This window comes from Mizuhopecten yessoensis, unplaced genomic scaffold (genome assembly GCF_002113885.1).
Source record: "Mizuhopecten yessoensis strain PY_sf001 unplaced genomic scaffold, ASM211388v2 scaffold716351, whole genome shotgun sequence".
NCBI lineage: Eukaryota > Metazoa > Mollusca > Bivalvia > Pectinida > Pectinidae > Mizuhopecten > Mizuhopecten yessoensis.
Window position 1 is genome coordinate 626,127 of NW_018480073.1, and position 24,395 is coordinate 650,521.

The 24,395-nt window shown below is 35.3% G+C and overlaps 1 protein-coding gene across 1 annotated transcript; it reads right to left on the reverse strand.

The window, feature by feature from the left end:
• Positions 1–3,885: 3,885 nt before the first annotated feature.
• LOC110443529 (UNC5C-like protein) lies at positions 3,886–23,919 on the reverse strand. Its single transcript, XM_021487794.1, has 5 exons — positions 23,748–23,919; positions 9,329–10,362; positions 8,399–8,541; positions 7,505–7,982; positions 3,886–6,122 (listed from the first exon to the last, which is right to left on the reverse strand). Exons 2-5 carry the CDS (start codon positions 10,307–10,309, stop codon positions 5,958–5,960), a joined length of 1,767 nt encoding a protein of 588 aa, XP_021343469.1. The 5' UTR covers positions 10,310–10,362; positions 23,748–23,919; the 3' UTR covers positions 3,886–5,957.
• Positions 23,920–24,395: the final 476 nt, after the last annotated feature.

Genomic DNA, 24,395 nt, shown 5'->3' on the forward strand with positions numbered 1-24,395 from the left:
AGAGAGAGAGAGAGAGAGTCAGAATCTGTTTAAATTTACGATATATTCAACAACATGGTCAAATAATGTTTTGTTCTCAATTTCGTTTAGAGTTTCTAATCCACATAAAATTATTTTGACAAGAACATTTGGCATGAGCTCTACAATAAGGTTGGAATTGATATTTGGAGCGAATATATGACAAACAGCACGGAGCATATTGGAACGAATTCGGTTATATTTTGGACAAAGTAAAAAGAAATGAATTTCATCTTCGGAGGAGTTCGCGCAGAAGTCACAGAATTTGTTATTAGTTAAATTGTAAGAGTATCTATGTTTGTTTAAAGCACTTAGTCCCATTCTTATTCTAGAGTGATTGATTTTTCCTTTCCCATGTCCATATGCATATAAAGAGTTTGTTTGTGGAGTGGATAGATTTGACAGTGCTAGAGAGAAAGACGTTAGTGAAGAGCTATTTCTCAATGCTTCAGGTAGGTTGTTCCAGTCTCGTATTGATTTTGGAAAGAAGGATTGGTGATAGAAAGATTTTCTTGACAGGATAGGAAGAATAGTATTAGAATTTCTAAAGTTGTAGTTTTGTGTTCGATGACTCTGAATTGGACAAATAGTTTTCAAGTATGGCGGACATAGATCATGCTTAATTTTAAATAACATTTTAAGTCTGCAATTTTTTCGTCTCTCACTTAGTTTTTCCCATCCCAATTCACCCAGCAGTTTAGTATATTTGGTAACCTTATAACCGCCTGTGCATATTAATGCCGCCCTACGCTGAACACTTTCAATAAGGTCAGACTCTTGCTGACTGCAGTTATCAAATAAAATATTGCCATATTCCATAACCGATCTTACCATAGTTTTATATAGTGTTTCAAGACAAGAACGTGGGATAATATAAGCTAATGCTTGTAAGATATTTAGTATTCTGTTTGCTTTGGCTACAATTTCTGAAATATGAGAATGCCAGCTGAGGTTACCCGATAGAATTATGCCCAGATGTTTATGGTTAATTACATGTTTAATCGGAATGTTGTTAAGCAGGAGGTTCGGTTTATTAACAAATCTTTTTTTAGAGAAAATAACAAATTCAGTTTTTAGTGCGTTAAATGTGACAAGCCATCGCTTTGCCCACTGAGACAGAGTAGTTAAGTCGTCGTTTAGTGTATTTACCGATTCGTTGCTATTTATGGTTGATGAGAGAGATGTGTCGTCAGCGAATAAGTTAATGTCAGATGAGATGCCTACATTTATATCGTTTACATATACTAAAAATAAGAGCGGTCCAAGGATCGAGCCCTGGGGGACACCAGAGTTAATATATTTATGACCAGAAGATTGACCGTTTAAGACTACATACTGTTTTCTATTATAAAGATAACTTTTAAGCCAACAAAGCAAACTACCTCTAATACCTATGTTTTCTAATTTGTGAAGTAGACCTTCGTGCCACACCTTGTCAAAAGCTTTTGAGACATGTAAAAATACTGTACAAACATCCCCACCATTATCTATACATTTATAAATGCTGTGGATTATTTTTAACAGCTGATTAATGGTAGAATCAATTCTTTTAAATCCAGTGTTTTCTTTGATAAGAATGTTATTTGCCAAAAAGAATTCATAAATACTTTTGTATACTATTTTTTCAAGACATTTAGATATATTTCAAAGAAGTGATATTGACCGATAATTTTTAACATCATTTTTGCTGTCTTTTTTATGAATACGACAAACTTGAGCTGTTTTCCACAAAGTGTGAAAAATACCTGACCTGAGAGAAGTATTAAAGATATGTGCCCAAGTATGACATAATGATTGACAGCAATTTTTTAAGAATAAAATTTCCTATGCCATCTGGTCCTGTTGCCTTTTTGGTGTTTAGCGACTTAAAAATATTACATACCTCTTCTGGAGTGGTTTGTACGGTACTAATTACAGGTAAGTTATTATTTACATTAGTTTGGGTAGTACTGGTTTCTCAATGTTATCCGGGATAGTACTTTGATCAGAGAAATATGTGTTGAATCGATCTGCCTTATCAGTATCATCGTGTATATAGTGATTGTTTTCCATTAAAGGAGGGATAGTGTGATCGCTATTTTTGCCTAGAAGTGATTTAGTAATTGACCAGAAATGTTTAGGATTGGTATTTTTGTTAGATAGTTTAATAATAGTGGATTCTTGCCAGCGTTTAAGTGCTTCGCGTTTTACCCGATTTGCTTCCCTACGTGCTACCTGGAACCTGAATTTATCGAAATCTGTACCTGCTCTTTGAAATAATTTGTAGTATCTATCTCTAGTCCGAAAGGCTCGACGTACTTCGTTTGTTAACCACGGTTTGTCGCGAGGACGAATATTGACTACTTTGTTTATGATAAAAGTTTTACACGTATCTAAGATAAACTTGTTTACATTATCAATGATATAATCTAAAAGATTAAAAACACCAAAGAATATATCAATATGGGCGGTGTTGAATGCATTGTTCAAGCCATCGATATCAGCAGTTTTGTAGTCCCATGTGGCTCTCTGATATTACTGAGGCTTTGGAACAGAATATTTCAGTTTACATGAAATAGAACTATGATCAAGGTTACAGAGTGGTGATTTTATATCAACATTTGATACAAAGTGGACTTTATCAACAAAAATGAGATCAAGTATATGTGATGAATTATCGGTAAAATGGGTAGCTTTATTAATTAATTGTGACAAATTATTTTGGATCGCAATATCAAAAAGACGACGTCTAAGTTCACTAGTCACCAGTAATTATAATATTTAGCGGATTTTCGGACTGCATTATTTGGACAGTGTCTGAAAAGTAAGTTAGGAAGTCATTTTTAGTGCGGTATCTGTGCTGTAGCATTCAAATGAGGTGGCACTATAAATGAAGCCGATGGAAGCACGGTCCCACTACAAACAGAAAACAGTACATCCCTAGCACACACGCAGATATACACACATAGGGAGATATAAGCCAGGTGACATATGCTTAATAGTTAGCGCCTGATAAGGCAGCTCCTGCGAATTCCTCAAAATTATATTGATCAATGTATATGCCAATTGTATTAATTGTATATCTATGTACTGTAAAGCGCTTTAGAGTGGCTAATGTTAGCTAGATAGGGCGCTATATCAAATGTGGTATATTTATATTATTATTATACATCTTGTGTATCATGTAGATTTTTGAGTTTATATGTTATCGGCTATCTATTGCTTTCTAAAGCACGTGGATTTGTCGCCGATAACTGACGACGGTGATTGTGAGAATTTTACACGTTTGTTGGATAAAAACATATACCTATATCATGTCAGTTGATTCATTTCTCACTCGCTAGCCTAAATGCTATGTCCTAACCCGACACATTATGGACACTATATCGTTTTATTCGATTTACTCCCGACTGGTCACATCGACAGCCACATTGCATTCATCAACATGTATCGGCCAGTCTGATTGGCTTCGGGAAATTCGACTTCTTGACAACAACAAAAGGTATCATTTTACACGGTTAATTTTTCTTATAATCATAACGTTAAAAATGCTGGAAATATCTGAGTTAATTCGGCATACAAAATCAGCACAATAAAGATAAAGTAATCCATCTTGTGGACTTGAATTGTGTCTGCGTAGCCCATACTCTTTACATTTGATCAAATTAACCGAAAGCATCTTTTTAAATTTTGATTGGCTTTGACCCCAATTGATTGCTGGTGGGCTATGATTACTAGGCCCAAGTTTTCATGAAGGGGTGAAAATGCAGACACGGTTCCTCATTTTAGTATGCACCCTAGACATTGAGTAACCGGATTAGTTTTATTCATTTACTACTACATGTCACTTTGTGGCCCGTAAAAATGAGCAAAGAAAAACATCATTTGGCATATTGTTTTATTATGAAAACAAAACGTATGTCATAAATCAATAATAATATATACAAACAATTCTCTATAAAACAGCAAAATAGACACAGTTGATGGAGAGAGTGCGCATGCGCAAGGTTTAGGACGGAAATTTCGAAGTGTGAGAACCATCACCAACAAAAGCATATTTCCTAGCGTTTATTTGAAATATTCTATCAAAACTTTATATTAACGGCTTCTCTAGACTACACTTTAGAGGAATCTCGTAATATTCATACTTTACTAGTGCCCGATTTCCTGTGTTTCGATCAAACCCTGTTTTTGTGAACACTAATAACCTACAGTATTTCGGCGATTGTTTACATTAGTGACAGTACGTGATATGAGCGAGAACAAGATCAGAAAATGTCTTGCAAGGCTAAGAATCCTACAGAAAGGTAACAGATTACGAACACCAGTGATCTTGACGGACAGTAAAGGTAGATATCTAGAACGAGAGACGCTACATTCCAACGAAAAGGAACTCACCTGGTGGAACAAAGGTGGTGCGAAAGTTGAGGACAGTTTAAAGTGGCTGATATCCAACATCGCCAAAAAGATCGCGAGACACGGTAACATCGGCTCGGCACGTGTAACCTAACCACCAAAACCAAACAGTTTGTGTCGCTAACCCCAAACATCGAGGAGGAAATTAGCAGGATTGTGTCAATCTATCGTGAAATAAGCTGTAAGCAACACCATACATGATGTACCATTCAATAAATACTGCGATGATTTACGGGTTCCGGTTCCACTACCAAAACGATAACTACGTACTGAAAACTTCGTTTTCTGGCTACGTCTATAGCTTTAATAAATCATTTCTGAAAAGAAAACTATATCTTGCGGAACTTGTATGAGAAAATGATAGATATGAAATAAACAAATTATATATCAACTTAAGTGTTCTGAATGTAGAAACTCATCGGGACAAGACCTGGATTCGAACCATGAACTTCATATTGTTTCCCTATCGATCGAACCGATTTAGCTGCCTAGTCAATGGAAGTGGCCCGACCAAACTGTTCTACAGTTATCCAAACGGGAGTTAAGGGGAGGTAACTGTATATCGGAGAAACCGTAGTGCAGTGGGACAGAGATCCTTAAAAAAATAATATTTCTGTCATTTAAAACTGAAGAAATATTTAACTTCTCTAAAATTACAAAATCTTTATGTTATTTTCCTGGTCCCACCCTTAGGAACGGTCTTTCACTTAAGAAATTCCTGAATGTAGACATTGCCTATAGCGAAACATTTACCGAACTTAGCTGAGGAAATTTCCTGAACTCCATCAATTCTTTCCAAATGATTATCCTTAAGTTAAGGAACATTCGTAAAACTAGTATCGAAGCAATTTTGAAATTATCCAAAATACCATTACCGATTTTTTTTTTTTAAAATCACAGCTAAATTGAAACGACTGAAATGAATATTCCACGAACAGCTCAACGCGACAAAACGTTTTTGTCGTAGTATTCAGTTCATATTTACCCATTTTGCAGTCATACCTGTAAAGTAATGAGGTTTGATACCATACTGTCAAAATGAAATACGATATTTTACACGAGACATGGAAGAATGAAGTTCTGATATACACATGTATGTATAAATAAAAATTGGGAAAACAATGGGAAATATTTTTTTTATGAAGTTTTCATGAAGTCATGAAAGCAACACCACCCATTGTATGTAGATCATTGCAGCAACAGTTACACGTCCATCAGTACAGCACCATTGTGTGGTTTGAGCAAAACTGCGGAATGTAACACACGGATCGGTCGGATAAGCTTTTCCTCCGTGAAACTTGTGTGTCTTATATCCATCAATGCTCTGTGTATTTTTTTCAGAGAATCCCTCAAATTTTCAACTGAATACAGGTCACGAAAAGTTATTTTCCTGTTATTTCTTCTATATTTCTCATGTTTAAACAGTCTTCTCAGGTTTCAACAACCGGACGACTGTTTAAACCTTCTGTTTAAGGTATTCGACTTCACATGTTCAGGTTTCCGATTTAAAAGTTATTTACGCATTCCGAATGTTTTTGCTGATCCTAAAATTCATTTTGACGTTGATCGCTGGCAGCATATCCATAGTTTTCGTTTTCCACGGCCTCTCGGCATGGTTTGAGAACCATTGTGTCAGGTTCATCCGGAGGCTCAAGATATTCTAGTATGGCATTGACAGCGTCTGCTCGTCCCATCTCTGTTAATAGTCTCTACAATATAAGTTAGAAAATTAAAAGATATAATAAACTTTATGTATTTTACAACAATTACGAAACAAGTTATTTCAACTTATATTAATCACTCTTGGTGGCCCGGGGTCTTTTTGTGGGAGGAAACCGGAGTACCCGGAAAAAACACACCCACGTGTTCGGGCAGGTTACACCATACATGTACCTTCTCACGTCCAATCGGGGAATCGAACCCCGGCCGCTTTGGTGAAAGACAAGTGTGCTATCTAATTCACCACCCGACCACCCCTAATACTTGTTTTCTACTTGGATAAGTTGGTTGTTGATTTATCAAACTATATCACTTGCAAAACATCACAAAACCTATCAATAGATACTTAGGTTTCCATTTCTTATTTTGCTCAAATCGTTTAAAAATTAGTAAAATTTAGATTTTCATTCAGTATCTATTTCTTATTTATATTTATCAAGGATGAATAAACGTTCTTCGTTTTGTTGTGTGCTTCCATTTATGCTGATTTTTTTTCATTTAGAACCATCAGCTTGTGTTCCCAAACTAAGAATCATCGTAAACCGAAAGTTCATCATTCGCTCTACTGTTTGCTAATACATGTACTTCAACATTCTTAGGATATATTTGAAAGTACAAAAATCATGCCAATTGACTCTTGATGTAAACAGAAATATCAAATGATCTTCGTCTGGTTTAGAAGCATCATGTAAATGTATGCATTCCTTTCGTGTATCCTTAGAATATGCCATGCAAAAATGTCTTTTTTACGTGACACTTTGCGTGTGATACCAATAATTTATGGAATTGCGCGGTAGCGTAACGGTTAAATCGACAATCTTTGAAGTTGGCTGTATTTTTAAAGCCGAAACCAGTCAAATATAACAGATCCTTCGATTCTGTCATATTACAGGGGTGCGAATAAGATAATAATAATTATTATTATTCCAGGAACTTATATACCGCTTTATCATAACCTAGTTCGTAGGTCGTCTCAAAGCGATAGGGCCTTTGCAACCAGCCAATACCTTTCTCAACTCCCTGGGGAGCATTCAGCCGGAGCTTCCATTTCGGCGCTCACAGCTAGCATTGAACAATTCTAGCACTGCCCAACCACGTACTCATTTACAGCTGAGTCGACTGGAACAAGCAGAGTAAAGTATCTTGCTCAATGATACAACACAGTGCCGTGCCGTGACTCGAACCCTTCGGTCACGAGACCGGCGTCCTACCACTAGACTACCTTGCCTTATAAAAGGTGTGTATATCGTAATCGGAACCCATACATTTCAAGAAGGGTTAAGAAATGTTTGTTTAACAAAGGAAATTATTTTGGGATTAGGAAAGCGGCTGATACGCCTAGGATTGCAATGTCAGATTTGAATTTATTTACCTGCAGATCTCGGAGCGTCTGAGCTTTCTGCTCCATAGCCTGCAACAGTACTTCTGTGGGACTAGTGCCAATTGTCCTGGTCTCAATCAGTGGTATCATAGCATCGTATCCTAACTTCTCCGCAAGACCCTTCCAGTTTTTTGCCAATGGACACGGGACATCAAGTAGAACTTGAAGCCTCGTTCTGAGACATTGCGGAATCGCTCTGTTCATTGGAGTAATGATGGAAGCCGGTATGGGATTATTGCTATTCCTTTCCGGTTCCGGTTGAACAATTTGTGCAATTATCCGTTCACTTTCATTTTCCCGGTCGTCCTGCCTTACTTCTAAGTTAAGATTGAATTCAAGCATGGATTGATTTTCCCGCCGAAATCCCAAGCACACGTGCGGACATTGTCCGTGCCAGATGCTGAGATACGGTATCCGTGTACGTTCAGGTCTGGTCTGGTCAACCACTGTCCATCCCCGAGATACGTACCTACAAATGTATTAAAAGTAGCCATTATTATCGCACCTTTGATATCATTTGAAAACATTTTGACGGCTTTCTTCCGAAAACCCCGGAAATACTGCTAAGATCTAAACTATGTATCAACAAAAAAATACTGTATTCTGTGAAAGTTGCTTAGAAAATCATTCATCTCGATAAATACTTGGATACCTATTTCTTCGCTAGGACAATTATGATACAAAGTACGGTATTAACAGACGACTGCATTACACACCCTAAGTATTGTTTCTAATGTTATAGAAGAGATTCTATAGAAAGTTGCCACTATTACTCATACACTACGATAACACTGTACGTGGGACAAAACTACATCGTATTTGCCTTGAAAACATGTACACAGTAGATATGGCAATACAGGACATCGATATCTGAAGATAACTTACGTAAGATTAACGAAAACATCTTTGTCTGTACCCGACATTAGGAAGAGTTTCTCAGGACATATCAGCTTGCCGCCATATTGAGCCTCGTTGTGGATTGCCCATTGTAGAGCACAGTTAGTTTTGTTGAGGAAATACACCCTGATCTAAGAGGGCAAAAAACGTAAACTTTAAAAATGTAAACCAATTCAAGTTCATCTTAAGTCAAATGCTTTAGAACTACAACTTTGAATTTATTGTATCTCGAAACTACAATTTACCTCATCATGAAACTAAATACAACTTGATTTAAAAATTCAGTTTAACTGATGTCTTCTCATAATGTACTTGTTTTTAAATATGTGATGATTTCTTTTCCTTCCTGACACGACTTCCGGTTAACGATTCGATGTTATGGTAATTTGTATATGTTACTTACAGGGAATCTCTCTAACTCTTTCGTAGCTAATACAAATATAAAAATGATTCCTACAAAACACTAGGATTTCACATAACTTTTTCGTTTAAATTTTAAGCTAATTGTTTAAATGTCCTCTGGCTGGTCATTTGACCGCCACAATTGTACGGCAACGGTCAGTATGTCATGTCAATTTCTCAACAAACAAAAATGCCGATCCTTTATTTAATAAGATCATACATGTTTACTTTATCTCATATACGATCGTTTATACAGTATATAAGATACACACTTTTAATTAATATATAGGATCGACAAATAAGATTGTTTCCTGAGGTCGCTTGCCATTGGTCAGTGTGAAAAAGCATCTAAATTCTAACGTGTCAGGTATGAAAGAATGATGTTTTGATGTTAAATGGTGAAAAATGAACAAACTGAAAGTCCATTAGCTTACACTAAACAGCCATTGAGCTACCGGGGTTAGGACGCACCCACTGACAAAATCCCCAGAAACAGTACATGGTCGTTCCTCTTACCTGTTGGTGTTCTATATCCTGCTTGAGGCCTTCAGAGAAAACAGCAACTTGGAGCCACTTCTTGCCTTGTTGACCATCCGGTGGGCACTGAAGACACGTGTATAACGTGAAAGTGTCTATATTAAGTTTACACGTGCTAGAAGTCAATACGCATGCGCTTTTTTTGTCGTTTGGTTTACACATCACTTGCCAATTTTTCTGCTCGAAAAGGTCTGTTTCACTCTTCATAACTTGAATGTGTCGTTCATCGAAAGAACAATGCATGTAATACAACACGCACGGCTTGTTTAGTTTAATTCCATGTGGTCCCACAAACACCACGGGACTAACAAGTGCCTGGTTTGGCTGCATGGACGGATTATCCCCTAAATCCCAATTTAAAAGCAGTGTGATGCTCTTTGTTTCTCCTTTGTTGACAGCTCCTTGGGGTACTTCAATTGAAATACCCATATTGTCTAGAGCGAGAAAAGCACCATTGTACCCTACGCGCCGGGTAATGTAGACTACCAATTTATTCCCTATCATTGTAGTGATACTCCTATCAACTTCCTTCTGCATCTTCATCCATGACGACCGGAAGTCTGTACTGTGACCCGGGATTACATCCAAGTCCACTGAACTATCGTCACCTGGTCGGTTGTGAAACCGTTGGTGACATATGCCCTCAGCTGGACCATTGGTGGGTACATCCGGCACATATCCTTCATTATATGGTGGATTACCTGGGTGCTGGCTTTGCTCAATACAATTGTGTCTATTACAAGCGTTGCAAAGACGTTGATCGTTATTACAAGCTCTGTTATGTTGCCGACATGTAATGTGCCGTCTTTTTTTACCCAGGCCCAGCCGCATGCATATTACTACACAAAGTCCTACAATGATCAAAGTACAAAGAAAGGCTAGAGTGGCTAGGATCCCTATCAGGTACAGATCCCCCTTCTCGCCCATCATACTATTGTCTTTTAATACGTGTCCGTGCATCCTTTTGATAGTTAACGCCGGCCTTAGTATTGATACTTTCCATCAGGAATGATCTGGAAAAAAATAAAGAGAATGTAAAAGAAATAAATGTTCTTTTTAAATAATAACAATAATAATAATAATAATTCGAGGTTCTTATATACCGCTTTGTTACAACCTAGTTCGTAGGTCGTCTCAAAGCGGGTTCACAAATTATTATCCGCAGTTATATGGCCTTTGCAACCAGCCAATATCTTTCTCAACTCCCTGGGGAGCATACAGCCGGTGCTGGCATTACGGCGCTCACAGCTGGCATTCTAAAATTCTAACACTGCCCAACCACGTACTCATTTAGTAGACTGGGACAAGCGGAGTAAAGTATCTTGCTCAAAGATACAATACAGTGCCGTGACGTGACTCGAACCCGTAACCCTTCGGTCACGAGCCCCGCGTCCTACCACTAGACTACCGTGCTTCCTTTACTTTTAACGTCACGATGTTTGTGAAGTGTTTTTATAAAGGTTGTGGTAGAAAAGCAAATCTAATGTTTTAGCAGTCTATAGAACAGGTTTTGGAAACGAGTCACCAAGCTATTCCGTCTTTGCGTATTGCAGAGTTGTCTTCTCTTGGGGGCAGGTATTGATTGTTACGTCACTTGTTTGTGAGAGTAACGTCATCAATTTTTGAGAAAACGACGTAATTTTCTCACACAAACCAATGACGTAACAATCAATACCTGCTCCCAAGAGAAGATAACTCTGCAATACGCAAAGACGGAATATCAAACTGCATGCTATCGTAAGGGGTGAACCACGTGCCCCCCTCCCCTTGCAGAATTGGGGATTTTCTTCCTCGTTTTCGGCTTATTGGACATTGAAATGATAAAATCTGGGAGCTACCCCCTAAGGCATTTACCCATTTCCTCTCCCTCCCTAATGTTCTTGTTATTTTCTTCTGTCTTCCATGGCATCCGTCTTCATGTTACAATACACTCTGCTGGTGTGAGGAAGTTTAAATTCATACAAACTACAAACAAACAATTGAGATGTAATTGTTATTTAAATATATATACTGATACCATTTATCCCATTTTATTATAAAGATATAAACAATGTAATATTTGTTGTTCAATCGCTTCATCTGCAATATACCACCTCTCTAAATTTGCTGGGGAACGGGATTGAATTGAAATGACCACTATTGTTAAGAAACCGCTAAGGGAAGAGTCAAATTTATCAAATTCGTACACATTCGTCGGGTGTTGTTACACACGTGAAACAATTTGTTAGTAGTTAACATTTTAGTCCACCAATAAAATTATAAAAAAGGGAAAAATCCACCAGTTTGAACGCCATTTCAATTATCTTAAGATTTGTTAGGGTTTTCAATGCTTCCAACAGCTATACAGTGGCATGAGGATGGTGTCTTGTGGTGGTCACGCTACTTCAGGGCCACTTGTAAGTGCAATATCATTCAAATGTCATTTCACGATATCATGATACGTCATCCGGCCATATCATACTGATAAGGACCAAACAGTCTTTTTCACAGACCATTTAGAGCTTACCGTAAAGCAGTTAACGCCATTTTCTAGGGCTGTTTGTTTGTCTCGGTCAGGGAACAGAATCCATAGCCTTATTTACTTAAGAGAACGCTCATCACTATTGCCAAAAGCGAAGTACTGTCAAACAAGGCACTAGACGAAACAAGTAGTTAACACGAAGAAAGAACAAAACGATCGCATTAATTTTGTGATGGACGCAGTAGATTTATTTTAGTAATTTACTTGTCCCGAAGTTACGGGCATTTGTAAACCCTCAATTTAGCAGAGGTGTTAAATTTTAATTAAATTTCAAACTCTGGCAATGCAAATCTATTTCCCTATTTAATTCATAGAATTTTGATTTATAATTATAAACACATTGAAATCATTCCAGGGAATATTACAGAAAAGTATTAGCATGGCATACATTATGACCGGTAGTGCTGTGGATTAGTCACAAAAGTGCCAAACAAATGATATAAAATGGTATTGTAAGGAAATATTTGGTGATGAGCAAGGAAATGAACACAAAAGCGTTTTTATTTTCAGTGAAATTGTAAATCCAAAAACTCGAAATAGAAATTACAAAGAAAATTATTGAAAAAAACAAAACAGTTTTCATTTGAAAAATATTGAAAAGAACCCCCTGACTTATTCCTTGAAAATTATGTAAAAGAACCCCCTGACTTAATCCTGACTTAATTTTCACATGTTTTCAAAAACAGAAATAGTATTATTATTTTGGTTGTTTAGCTCATTTTGAGAACAGCAAGTTATATTTGTGATTTACCCTACCCCTTTTGGTACCTCAAAAACTCCCTTTCTGTCAATATTTTGCCTTAGTTTTGCGCATGTTATGCAATAGGGCATCTTTGAACAGATTAAGGAGGTGAAAATCTGGATATACCGGAGCCCAAAAACGGGCATTATAGACACTCTTCCTTTGAACACTTCTTGTTGGCGATATAAAGTAAAGATCACGGTTCTATAGCTGGGTCTACTAGCTATTTTAACTTTTAACAGGTATCCCATTCACACACTCATCGACGGAAAAACATAAATTATGATAAACCACGATCTTTTATCATGAGCAATCAGTTCTCGATAAGAAAATGATTGAATTTGGCTCTGTATAATCCAAATGACCTACCATTAGAGCAGAGACAACATTGACGTATTACCTTAATATTTATAACCTTCGTTTTAACTGAGATTTTAAACTTATCACCATCTGAAGAGGTTTGTTAGCTTAGGCACGTATCTCCGCAAGAACGATAACATATTTAAAGGTGGTCTAAAGTATTTGGTACAAGAAATGACATTGCTTCCTGGTGTGGTATCCAGGGCGTCCTACATTTTGATATCTGTTGATAGTTCATAAGTTCATTGTCATCCAGATCCTGGTTATATATGTATATTGTATCGAGCGACATCTGAATTTCCAATTAGCTCTAAAGAGGCTCCATCCTTTTTTGATTAACAAGTATACTTTCACACTTTCACATGAAAATCTTGCCTTTCAAGTAAAAGTTGACTTTCGCAAATTTTGAGCATACCATATTTTTGGTGGCGTTGTATCGTCAAAAACTGATAAATAAAAAAAATAAAAAAAATATTGCTGATCATGAAAAACCCTACATATATTTAAAAACGAAGACACGAAAATGTCAACAAGCATGTGTATTACTTAGGTATGAGGCTCCATAACTTAATTTAATTGTATTGAGGACCGCATGATTTGATCTAATTGACAATTTAATTTCATCATAATAACGAGAATAAAGTTTTGTTAAACTGTCAGGATTAACATTTATACAAATCATTCATTTCTCGTCGCCCTGAAACACAACATCCAAGGATTTCAAAAATGTTATTTTAATGAGCCTTAAACTGAAATTTTCAAAACGTGTTTTCGAGTTTGTAGATTTTAAACTTGTCATTATACAATCAGATATACGCAGAAAAATTAATTTTGAAAGAAAAAATGAAAGTAATACCTGTATAAAGAGATTAATAAAGATATCCCATGACATAAAATTAATTTGAGAAACTCGATAAACGTAGCAGACTTCTTTAATTTCCCTATAAATCTAAACTAATTATAATTTATGTAAGGATGGTACATTTGTAGTAAGTGTTTCCCAGGTATGATTTTAGCTATTGTTGTATAAAGGTTCTAGTCCGTTGCGCACAATCAGTTGAATGGTTAAACAATATAAAAAAATCCTACCAAAACTGTATTAAGATATACAAATGTATTAAACAAGAAAACAAGACGTGTATGTCACGGGATTTAGCACTGACACATTCACATGATTTTTTTTAATATATTTTGGAAATACGTTTAAAAAGTTTGAATATTACCATGTAAGTCTATGTAAAACATGAGTTCATGAAACTTGGTAATAACGATAATAATAATATCTTTTATTTAACCAGGGTTATATATTTAGATAATGTCTAGTTTACAATATGGCCCTGCATCAAATATATATATACAAGCATGACACAATTTAATATAACAGTATAACAATGCAATAAATATAGTATCATCACAGTCAATGTAACTTAAATTTTAGTAATCCTTAAAATATAATTAAACAGTGAACACTTGCATATCACACAAGTCTTACGTAAAAACATGGTTAAAGCACTAATAAAGATATACCATGACATCAAATAGTGGAATATTCATACAATGCTAATATAGCACAGGGTAAAAATTGACAGGATATATCATAATATAGTGTGTATTAAAATGAGACAATGAAGTCGGTGGTGTAAAAGAAATTTAGAATAGAACATTTTCAAATGACATTTGCCTTTAGCTAGAAACAAGATGTAGGAAACTTTACTCCTATATTAAGATACCAATATAAGGGAAATAATCACACATACAGCTATATGCTATTCATACAATAGATTGAATATCATAAAGGACATGTTTTGAAAATAAAACTTGAGACTAGTTGTAGTACATACGGCTGTATATAGCTAAGTTTTTGTGAAGCAATGCTGCAGGTATTTGTTTACAAATACTTACTGTTTGCTAACCTATTATTTGAATGACATATCGTGAGAGAAAATGCTATTTATAAAAACATTATCAGCATAAAAATCACGACTTGGCTGGATACCCAGAAGATAGTAACTGTGTCACTGTACTACGTGCTCTAATACAAACCAGACAAGCCTAAATCTGTAAAAGCATTGTTAGTTTGTCTGAATTGATGAAGTCTAAATGTGGAATTGTATGTAACACGTACCACACTGTCGCCGAACAGTTGATAAAGAAACCACACTGAGCTTATGCAGAAGTTATTTAAACACAAACTTTACAGACGCCACACAGTTGTAGACTTAACAAGAACTAAACAATATATATGCATTATATATATATATAGCTGTATTGACACAAATCACATAGACTTGATGCAACAGTTAGCTTAACATAAACCACACATGCCATATAAGTAGCTGGTTTATACAAAACTTACAAGGTCAATACAGTGTTTACCTTAATATTAAAAAAAACAAACAAGCCTAACACAGAAGAAAGCCTAAAACAAAACACACAACTAAACTAGTTTAACACACCCCGTTCAGATCCCATACAGAAGATAGCTTAACACAATCGATACATACCCCATACAATAAAGCAAACCGTACATGCCCCAACTATGTAGTAGTCTTAACACAAACATTACATATCCCATACAGTTTGAGATGATCCTCTACGAACATAGGAAACTTTACAAACTATTCTAGGTTGGTATAAGGTATTTCCGGGTTATTATGTAAACTTATTATTTTGTCCCCAAAATAGATTGAATAGAGCAACAAATCCGTTATGATTCGTAAGCTTAATAGCCTAATTACGTAAACAAAATAAGCATACATATGCAGGTCACTAAATAGGAAAAAAGTATCGCATAGTATTAACTAGTACATTTATCTTCATATCATACAGTTTTTTTGTATAAACGTTTGTGAAGTGTGAATTTGAACATAACGTGCTATTTACGTGCAGAGCGCTGGGCTGTAATTTCCTCCTTTGTTCACATCGTGAGAGAATATGCTATTTTAAAACTCATAAACGATATGGAAATCACGATCAAGACTTAATACCCGGAACATCATATTTTTTATAAAATGATATTGTATGCACCTGAACACACCTTAAGGAGCCCTGTCCCACTGCAGACAAAACACTAGAGAATTCCACGGAAGCTTTTCAATTACATACAATAACTTCCCCTTCATTTTGTTTTGTATATAACTGAAGCTTTGGTTTAGTTTGTTTGTGTTTCAAGTCATATAAACAGCTATGGTCATTCGAGGACGTGCCAGGATTTGGTGGTGGAGGAAAGCTGGATTTCCCGGAAAAATACCCTACCGACATACGGCAAGTACCTGGCGACTGCCCCACGTAGGCCTCGAACCCGCGACCCAGTAGTGGAGGGCTAGTGGTAGCAGAATGTCAGACGCCTTTACCACTTAACCACTACCATATAACTAAAGCGCTACAGGGCCACGGTACTGCCATTAACCTGTACCTCTGTTGGTTAAGCTGACTGTATTATGGTTGGAGGTTCAATCCCCGTCTGACTCCTTGTATAAGTTTTGTCCCGGAAATCTAAAAAATGTTATTTTATTTCTCTGATAATTTTTTCTAATGAGTTTCACTCGTTTATCCCTGAAAAGTAATAAACTATTCGAAGCTTTGAATTGGAGGAGTTCAAATGTGTCTTCAGGGGTAAATAAGTTAAATAAACTGGTAAGCAGTAGTGCACATTATCTACTAGATTGAATTTCAAATTGTGTGTTAAGGTAAACTGCTGCCGATTTGACATAGCTGTAATGGCAGGATAAGGCGATAAAAAGGGGTGTCAATATAAATTCCACATGTAAAGTACATTTCTAAGTATAGAAGATTAGTAAATACCTCCTGCTATGTATGTGACACTGGTTTTTTATTAATGATTTTTTTATGTACGTGTAACAAGGAATATAACGAAATATATACCGTCAAATCAGAACGACTGAACTTGCGTTTGCAGGACAAGCAGAAACCAAACAGACACAAATGCAGATGGAAAGGCATCATGACTTCCTTCCCGACAAAAACGCATTTACAGGATTTTTGCACAATGTACCACTGGCAAAAACTGTAGGAGTGAATAAGAATATTCCGGTATTATAACAGATTTAAATTAAATATCTTTTTAAAAGAAAACCATACAAACTTTCATGAAGAAAATCAAAAACAGTGTTCTGGTAAACGTGCACCAGGGCCAAACCGAGATTGAACCCTGGACTTACGATTAATACCGTCTCCCGTAACACCTGCACTACCAAATCAACACCAGTTCTGGACCCACTTTAGTTATATCGTAAACAGATTAGTGAAAGTATTCTAGATTTATGAAATTTTACAGGGGTATTTTCTAGTGTTAGCCAGTGGGACAGAGATCCTAGAACCGCTGTACTCATGATTGTTCATCGTTTACTAGTTTACATGCGAACCGTCATACCTTTTTTTCTATTACAAATATATTGCACTTTATCAATGATTCTACTGAAAAACAATCCAATCGCAAGACAAAAACGTGTGACTGCATATGTGATGTTAGTACAGTAATAGATACAGTATGGAAAAGATGAATTACGCTGCTCCATTAAGCTATTTCATCCTCCTAGGTCTCCTTGGTGACACTAGGACCGAAAAGTTGGGAATCCAAATTGGTCAAAACAGAAGGAAAGATGCGTAAAACACCCTGATTATATGAATTAGGAAAACTTAAGGAGTGTCGGGTAATATCAAATTAATTAAGTCTGTATATCATAAGCAAAGCCATTGGGAGATAAATGTGACCATCAAGGTTACAGCAAACATCGGAGACAAAGACATCCAGTAGACCTTACAACCATGTATGAACATAGTACATTCTTATAAAGCATTCCCGCTTTCTGATTTTTTAGAAGTTGGCCATTATATAATTAGTATGAATAACAGGGTACTTCATTATTTTTCGTTTCTTTTATTCAGTATTTAAGTCCTCTTGGACTTCCTATGATTTAAGTACAGTAATACAATTCCGACTGTGACAAAAATCCTTAAAATAATCTGAACCTAAGGTCTTTACTCTGTGGCGGCTAATGATTAGCTTATTCCTATTTCAAAATCCAGCAGTTTGGTCTTAAATATGCAAGGTGTGACTCACCTAACACTGAAACCCGTTTGATGTCCCTTCCGAAGGAGAAAAGGAAGTTATGAGGACAATGAGAGAGCTTGTATTAGTCACCAGAAAACATTATTACGGTTTGTTTGTTAATATCCATGATATAATGTTTGAACCGGCACGAGAGACTGTTAGTGTCTTATTAAGTTTTTGAACAATTCAAACTGCACTTGACGAGGTGACACAATTGTAATTCTTAGTATATTTTGGTTTTATTTATTATCAATATTAAATATTTACTGATTTTCGAGAGGGTAGTACAATACACATACAGTTCTAAAATTTAATGTTATTTACAGATCAGTGGATTAAAACATAAAGGAGGAGACTAATGTGGGTTGAAGACCAAGCTAGGAAAACCTCCTTTAGTATCACCGGGAGATGATGTAATGTTTTTTTTTTGTTTTTTTTTAAAGTTTTGAAGTATTCCTTTCTGGTATTTATTTGATGTTTTGGTAGTGGCTGTTTTATAGTAATAGGATACATAGTACTGACAGTAAAGTTCGTATGGGTTTGGTTCTTCATGTCTTAGCTACTCATACTGTGTGTGTGTGCCTTAGGTTTTAAAGAATGGCTTTTTATTTGTATTTTGAGAATACAGTCACCCGTCTTGCGGTTAAGCTGTTATTTACGTTATGATCAAATGTTTTGAACCATTACACAGCATTCATACAACGTTGTCAAAGTAGCTTGTCGGATAAACAAACTATATATACACTAGAAAATTGTAAAAAATAAATCAGATATAGTGAAGTATTCAAATTAAGTTTACAGCCAAAAATGCATATATATTCCTACAATACTAAAACATATATAACACATATATTGTAATCGGTATTGTTGTGTATAAATATATGACCATTGAAATGTGAGTGATTAATGCTTCTTTATGAACATTCCCCGACACGTACTTAAACCATATAACTATAATTTCAAATCGTACATCGATTTTTATTATGCTCAGCCCCTCTATTTTCTTAAAAACGAAAAAATCTAAAAAAAAACAAAAAAAAAACGACAGCAGATATAAATTACAAAAAAAGTACATAGTATAACGATTTTGTTCGTAGTTTAAGTTAAAACGTAGTTATAAAACATTTCATAGTTCTCTCACATCAGTTTTGTACATTTGTATAATTGAAATAATGACTCATTATACAGAGTGTTTTAAAAACAAAAATTAGATGTTGATGTTTTAATTGTACTGGTATGCACAATATTTGTAACTAAATTATCCCCATCGAGAAATTTTTAAGTAAAATTCTTTAATTGAAAATAGATTATGATAGCATTAAATAAGTCTTCATTATTCAAGGTGTAAAAAGTGTATAACTAAACAAATTTCAATGAGTTGAGGTTGAAATATTAATAATAATTATAATAATGATATACAACATTTATATAGCGCTCTATATAATTTGTAAAATTACTCAAAAGCGCTTTACAAAATATGGATAATAGTTTTAGTTATAAAAAAATATAAATATTTTTTTTATTTATTTTACAGCAATTATGAAACAAGTTATCTAAACTTATATTAATCATTCTTGTTGGACTGGAAGTTAGCGCTAAAAGTATTAGTTATGATTGTGAATAAAAAACAAAGGCTTACAATCACTTTAATACATTTAAGCCAGCAGATAATCGTCGCAATGTGCACATAAATACACAAATAAATGGTGGTATTTATATGACGTCTTTGCAAAGATCCTAAAATGCAGACGTGAAGAGGTGAGTTTTGATGTACCTCTTAAATTTGGCCATGGTAGCGTTCATTTGTTTCTCCATGTTCAGTGAAATATCAAAATATACCCCTAGGTTTTTAACAGCGGGGACAGTCTCAATAGTTCTTGCACCGACCTTGAGCTAGAGAGCCATTGTTTGATGACACTTTGGGGAAAAGACGATTAGTTCCGACTTTTTCCCCATTAAGCTTTAGCGTGTTGGCGTTCAACCAGGTACTGATATCTGTCAGACAAGCTTCCAGATTTTCTGAAATTGTATCCCAACTGTCCTGTGGTTTGATAACCATGTAAAGTTGTGTGTCATCAGCATAGCAGTGATAGCGAAGGCTATGGCGACGATAAATCTCCCCAATCGGTTTGGAGTACAGGCAATATTTTGTGGTCCTAACACAGACCCTTGATGAACCCCGAAATCTAGTACTTTGTCATGTGAGGTGGCAGATCCGATGGCAACACACTGTCGTCGTTCACTCAGATAAGATTGTATCCAGCATAGTGCGGTATCAGTCACCCCATATGAGTACATCAGACTTTTATAAAGTATGCCATGGTCGATGACGTCAAATGCAGCTGACAAGTCAAGCATGACAAGCACCGCTCTGCACTTGTTATCCAATGCGGAAGCTATGTCATTATGTACATGTAGGAGGGCCGTCTCAGTAGAGTGTCCCATGCGGTAGGCCGATTGCATGTTGTCATGGAGACTGTTTCCATATGCCGATAATGGATACATTCAATAAGCAGAGAACATAACCATTTTTCAATTTATCAATTTTCCGAAATGTTTGACCTGATTCAATAAACATCAGACATTACGTATAACGGGAAATTTTCTCTGCGGTTCAGTTTTCGCCTTTTTCGCCTTTTTCGCCTATTTCGCCTTTTCCGCCCCTTCCCCATATGAGGGCGACTTTATCATTACAGCGAACAAACAGCATATTAGATATATTGATAAAATGTGAAAGGCAAAAGTTTGACAGGGCGAATATAAATTTTACCGACAAAGGGCAAACATAATTTGACTGGGTAAAAAATTCCCGGTATACAGTATACATAAAGCGGCAGAATATGTCAGTGAGAATACAAGTTGGCCGTGCCAACTACAGACCTGTGTATTTTAACAGGAGAACACTGATACATTGTAGGCATAAATTAAACACACAACAGGGGGTCTAATGGACTACAGGTTCCCTCTGTAGTCTCAACGTAGTGGTGATCATTAGTGTAACCTTTTGTTCCATAGCTTACTTTTATTCTTTTATAGGGAATGTGTGTGGGCAACTCTTATATAGAAATAGTCTATGTTCAAAAATTCGTCTCAGATATGATTTTTTATATACATATTATATTTAAGAAGAGAGCAAATGCATTAATATAAAAATTATTAGAAAATTATTAATATATCTATACATGTATATCACTTATTCTTTTGTTCTTAATATTTCAAGTGATTAAATAATTAAACATACATATTCTTTGAGATATGAATGATTTTATAGGTTTAAACATGCATTTGACAAAATCATTGTTTTATTCAAAAACATGTTAATAGCTCATACATAAATATAGCATGCATGAATATAATGCGGAACAGCAAGAGACAATATAACTTCTGTTTAAACGGCCAGCAAAGTAGCATAATTCGGTATCATATTGGACAAAACATCAAATAGCAGAAGAAGTGATATGTACAAAATTTTATGATTTGTCTGTTTTGTGACATTCGATAAGCTGACATGACGCTTGCTTTGTGGCAACTTTTTCCCGCTGAACGAATATTTGCCTCGTTTTCACGAATATTTGTCAAAAAGAACATTCTTATCAAAGGAATTTTTTTTAGTTTGTAATCAGGTCCTATGTTTGTTCAAACCTTTCCTTCGCATAATTTTGTTAATACCAGATAAAATGATAATGTCATTACTATAACGGACTTGCGTCACTATTTCACTCCGATATACATGTATATAGGGATATGAAAGCATAGGACGGATATGCAATTTTCATTCATTCATTCATTAAGTTAATTCTTTGTTTCGTTTGTTGATGAATTTATTTGATTGTTTAATTATCAACCTACCTAAAGGCAACTGAAATACAACGGATTGAAATATATTCAAAGTATTCCGATCTTCAACTACGTGACCTAAAAAAGTTAGCTAACAGAGTGTCTCCCTTGTAGCATAAATATAGTGTTTACATTAAATTGGTCACCCTAATTGCTACATATTAAGTTTTCTTTGTTTGGCACTGGGTATTTTTTTTCAAACTTACACTTGAATTATTATATTTGAATAATGATTAGGTTGTTTCTTTATCAGAACAGTCTGGTTGTTTACATTGCACTGAAACTGTTTTGCACTACCAAAAATAGAAAAAATATAATTATGAGCCAAAATGTTCAAAAGTCTCCAAACGTGTTTTATTTTTAGTTTATTTGTATCAAAGCGGGATTCTTTGAAATGGCAATGCAAACATGTGCGATGTTATGTATCTATGGAATTGTTTTGTTTTAAAGCATACATTACTTCCTATTGGTGATACGTTTATGTCAAAATCTATCTCTGTCAAGCTTCAACAAAAGATAAAAATAAAAATAAAAACAAAAGGTTCACAGGCAGCAGACAATACACAAAACAAAAACAACACAAAATAAAAAAATAACACAAAATGACCTGAAAGTCTTAGATTCCGAATTGCGATTTTTTTATACGTTTTTGAGCACATAATAAATTACATATATGACATAAACACTGCTCATATATATCTAGCTACAGAAGATATATTACAAGGACACACTACGAAATCTATAATAAAGTATTTATAACATGGCTAAATAGCTTAGGAATTGAATTGTGGAAAATGGCATGTTACACAAACGCCTGACGGGGTATTTCGGTACAGTATACCACAGTGTCATGCATGTAACATATCATTTCCTGTCATTATAGTATTAACTCAAGTGTCATTATTATTTAAATTGAAAAATGTTGACGTCAAAACGGTTTGATTATCTCGGCATTTTTATTTAGGATATATTTTCATAATGGATTTTTATGATTAGACGGTTCTATTTTCTTTTTATTAGTAAAATATATCCATCCATTGTAAAACATTAAAAAAGATAAAAGCGTTAGGTAGGTCTGATCTCTGTTTTTCTCGTTTTCTACATCAATGTTTTTCATCACCACAATTGCATTTGAAATGTTGTATTTTGAATGATATTTGTCCAGTTATTATTTGCTTACTGTCAAAAAGCGTAGATCAAAACACCCATCCCGATCCTAACAATACAGCCAGATTTAGACTTTTTTTTACATATTGTTGAATGACTCATCCTTCATGAACATATCACTGATGACAGGGTTCAGGCGACGAGAAACGAAAAACAAATGCACCCTAGATGTTATTATTTGAAAACATGTTTAAAAATGCTAATAATTAGTACAAAAGATCTCGATATGGGTACTGACAATTTAAATACTAAAACGAACCCATTTCTTGATCGGTAAGACATGTTCAAAACAAAGCTTTTTTCTTGACCGATTTATATTATTGTACAATAGTAATATGTTAGTGCATAATGCGGTAGCGCATTACAACAATTCATACGCCATGCAATAATAAGGTCTGGTCGATTAGTATTTGCTAAGCACACGGCTTATTATTCTCTGTTTGTCTACAACAATCAACTTTTGTCCGGTCTCTACTTGTCTGGTCAGTTATATGGACGATATCTGTGTGACATGCGTATATCTAAATCATCATATGCAGTTACAATTTAGTTTAATGTCATTGACGTTTGATATATTTAGTGCCCTTGATCTTTTTCTCAAATAAATTCCTGAATTGTTAGATCTAGCAGTCATTTCACAGTAGCTAGTTAGTGACAAAATAATAACAATAAGAGCGAAAAATTAAAGCTTCTTTACCTGTACCGTCCGTCGGTAAGGCCCAGTGTGTCAGCCACAGACAGACTATCACGGGTGGCCGATGAATAAGGACAGGGGGTTTGCCGACATAATATACTCTGCATTATATGTCAGACGTAAACGAGGTCAACAGGAGCGTTCCGACTACCCTTAGTGGTTACCTGGTAAAACACCAAGGGTATTCCCGAATTTAACATCTGCAATTTCATTGGATAATGATTTAAAAGGCCCATTCATTGTAGAAACATTCAGCCATTCGACATACCGACCTCGATTGCGGGTAACACAGTTAGTTATACCGACAACACTGTACATGTATATCGGTGAGCTTCGTATACTGTATTACTATATATATTTGTAAACAAGGCTCACGTGGGGCATACATTTCTCGTTATAAATAGACTGGAAATAACCTAGGTATAATTATGTACTTTTGACAAGGTTATATTTTGACGTCTGACTTACCTGTTAAAGAAGCATGGTATAATATATACTTTTGACAAGGTTATATTTTGACGTCTGACTTACCTGTTAAAGAAGCATGTGTATATATACAATAATTACTATGAGTACATGTTAAATGGGGTATGTCTACAGTGTTGTTTAACGTTGTTTATGATTTGGGACAGTATGCTGATGATGTTGTAA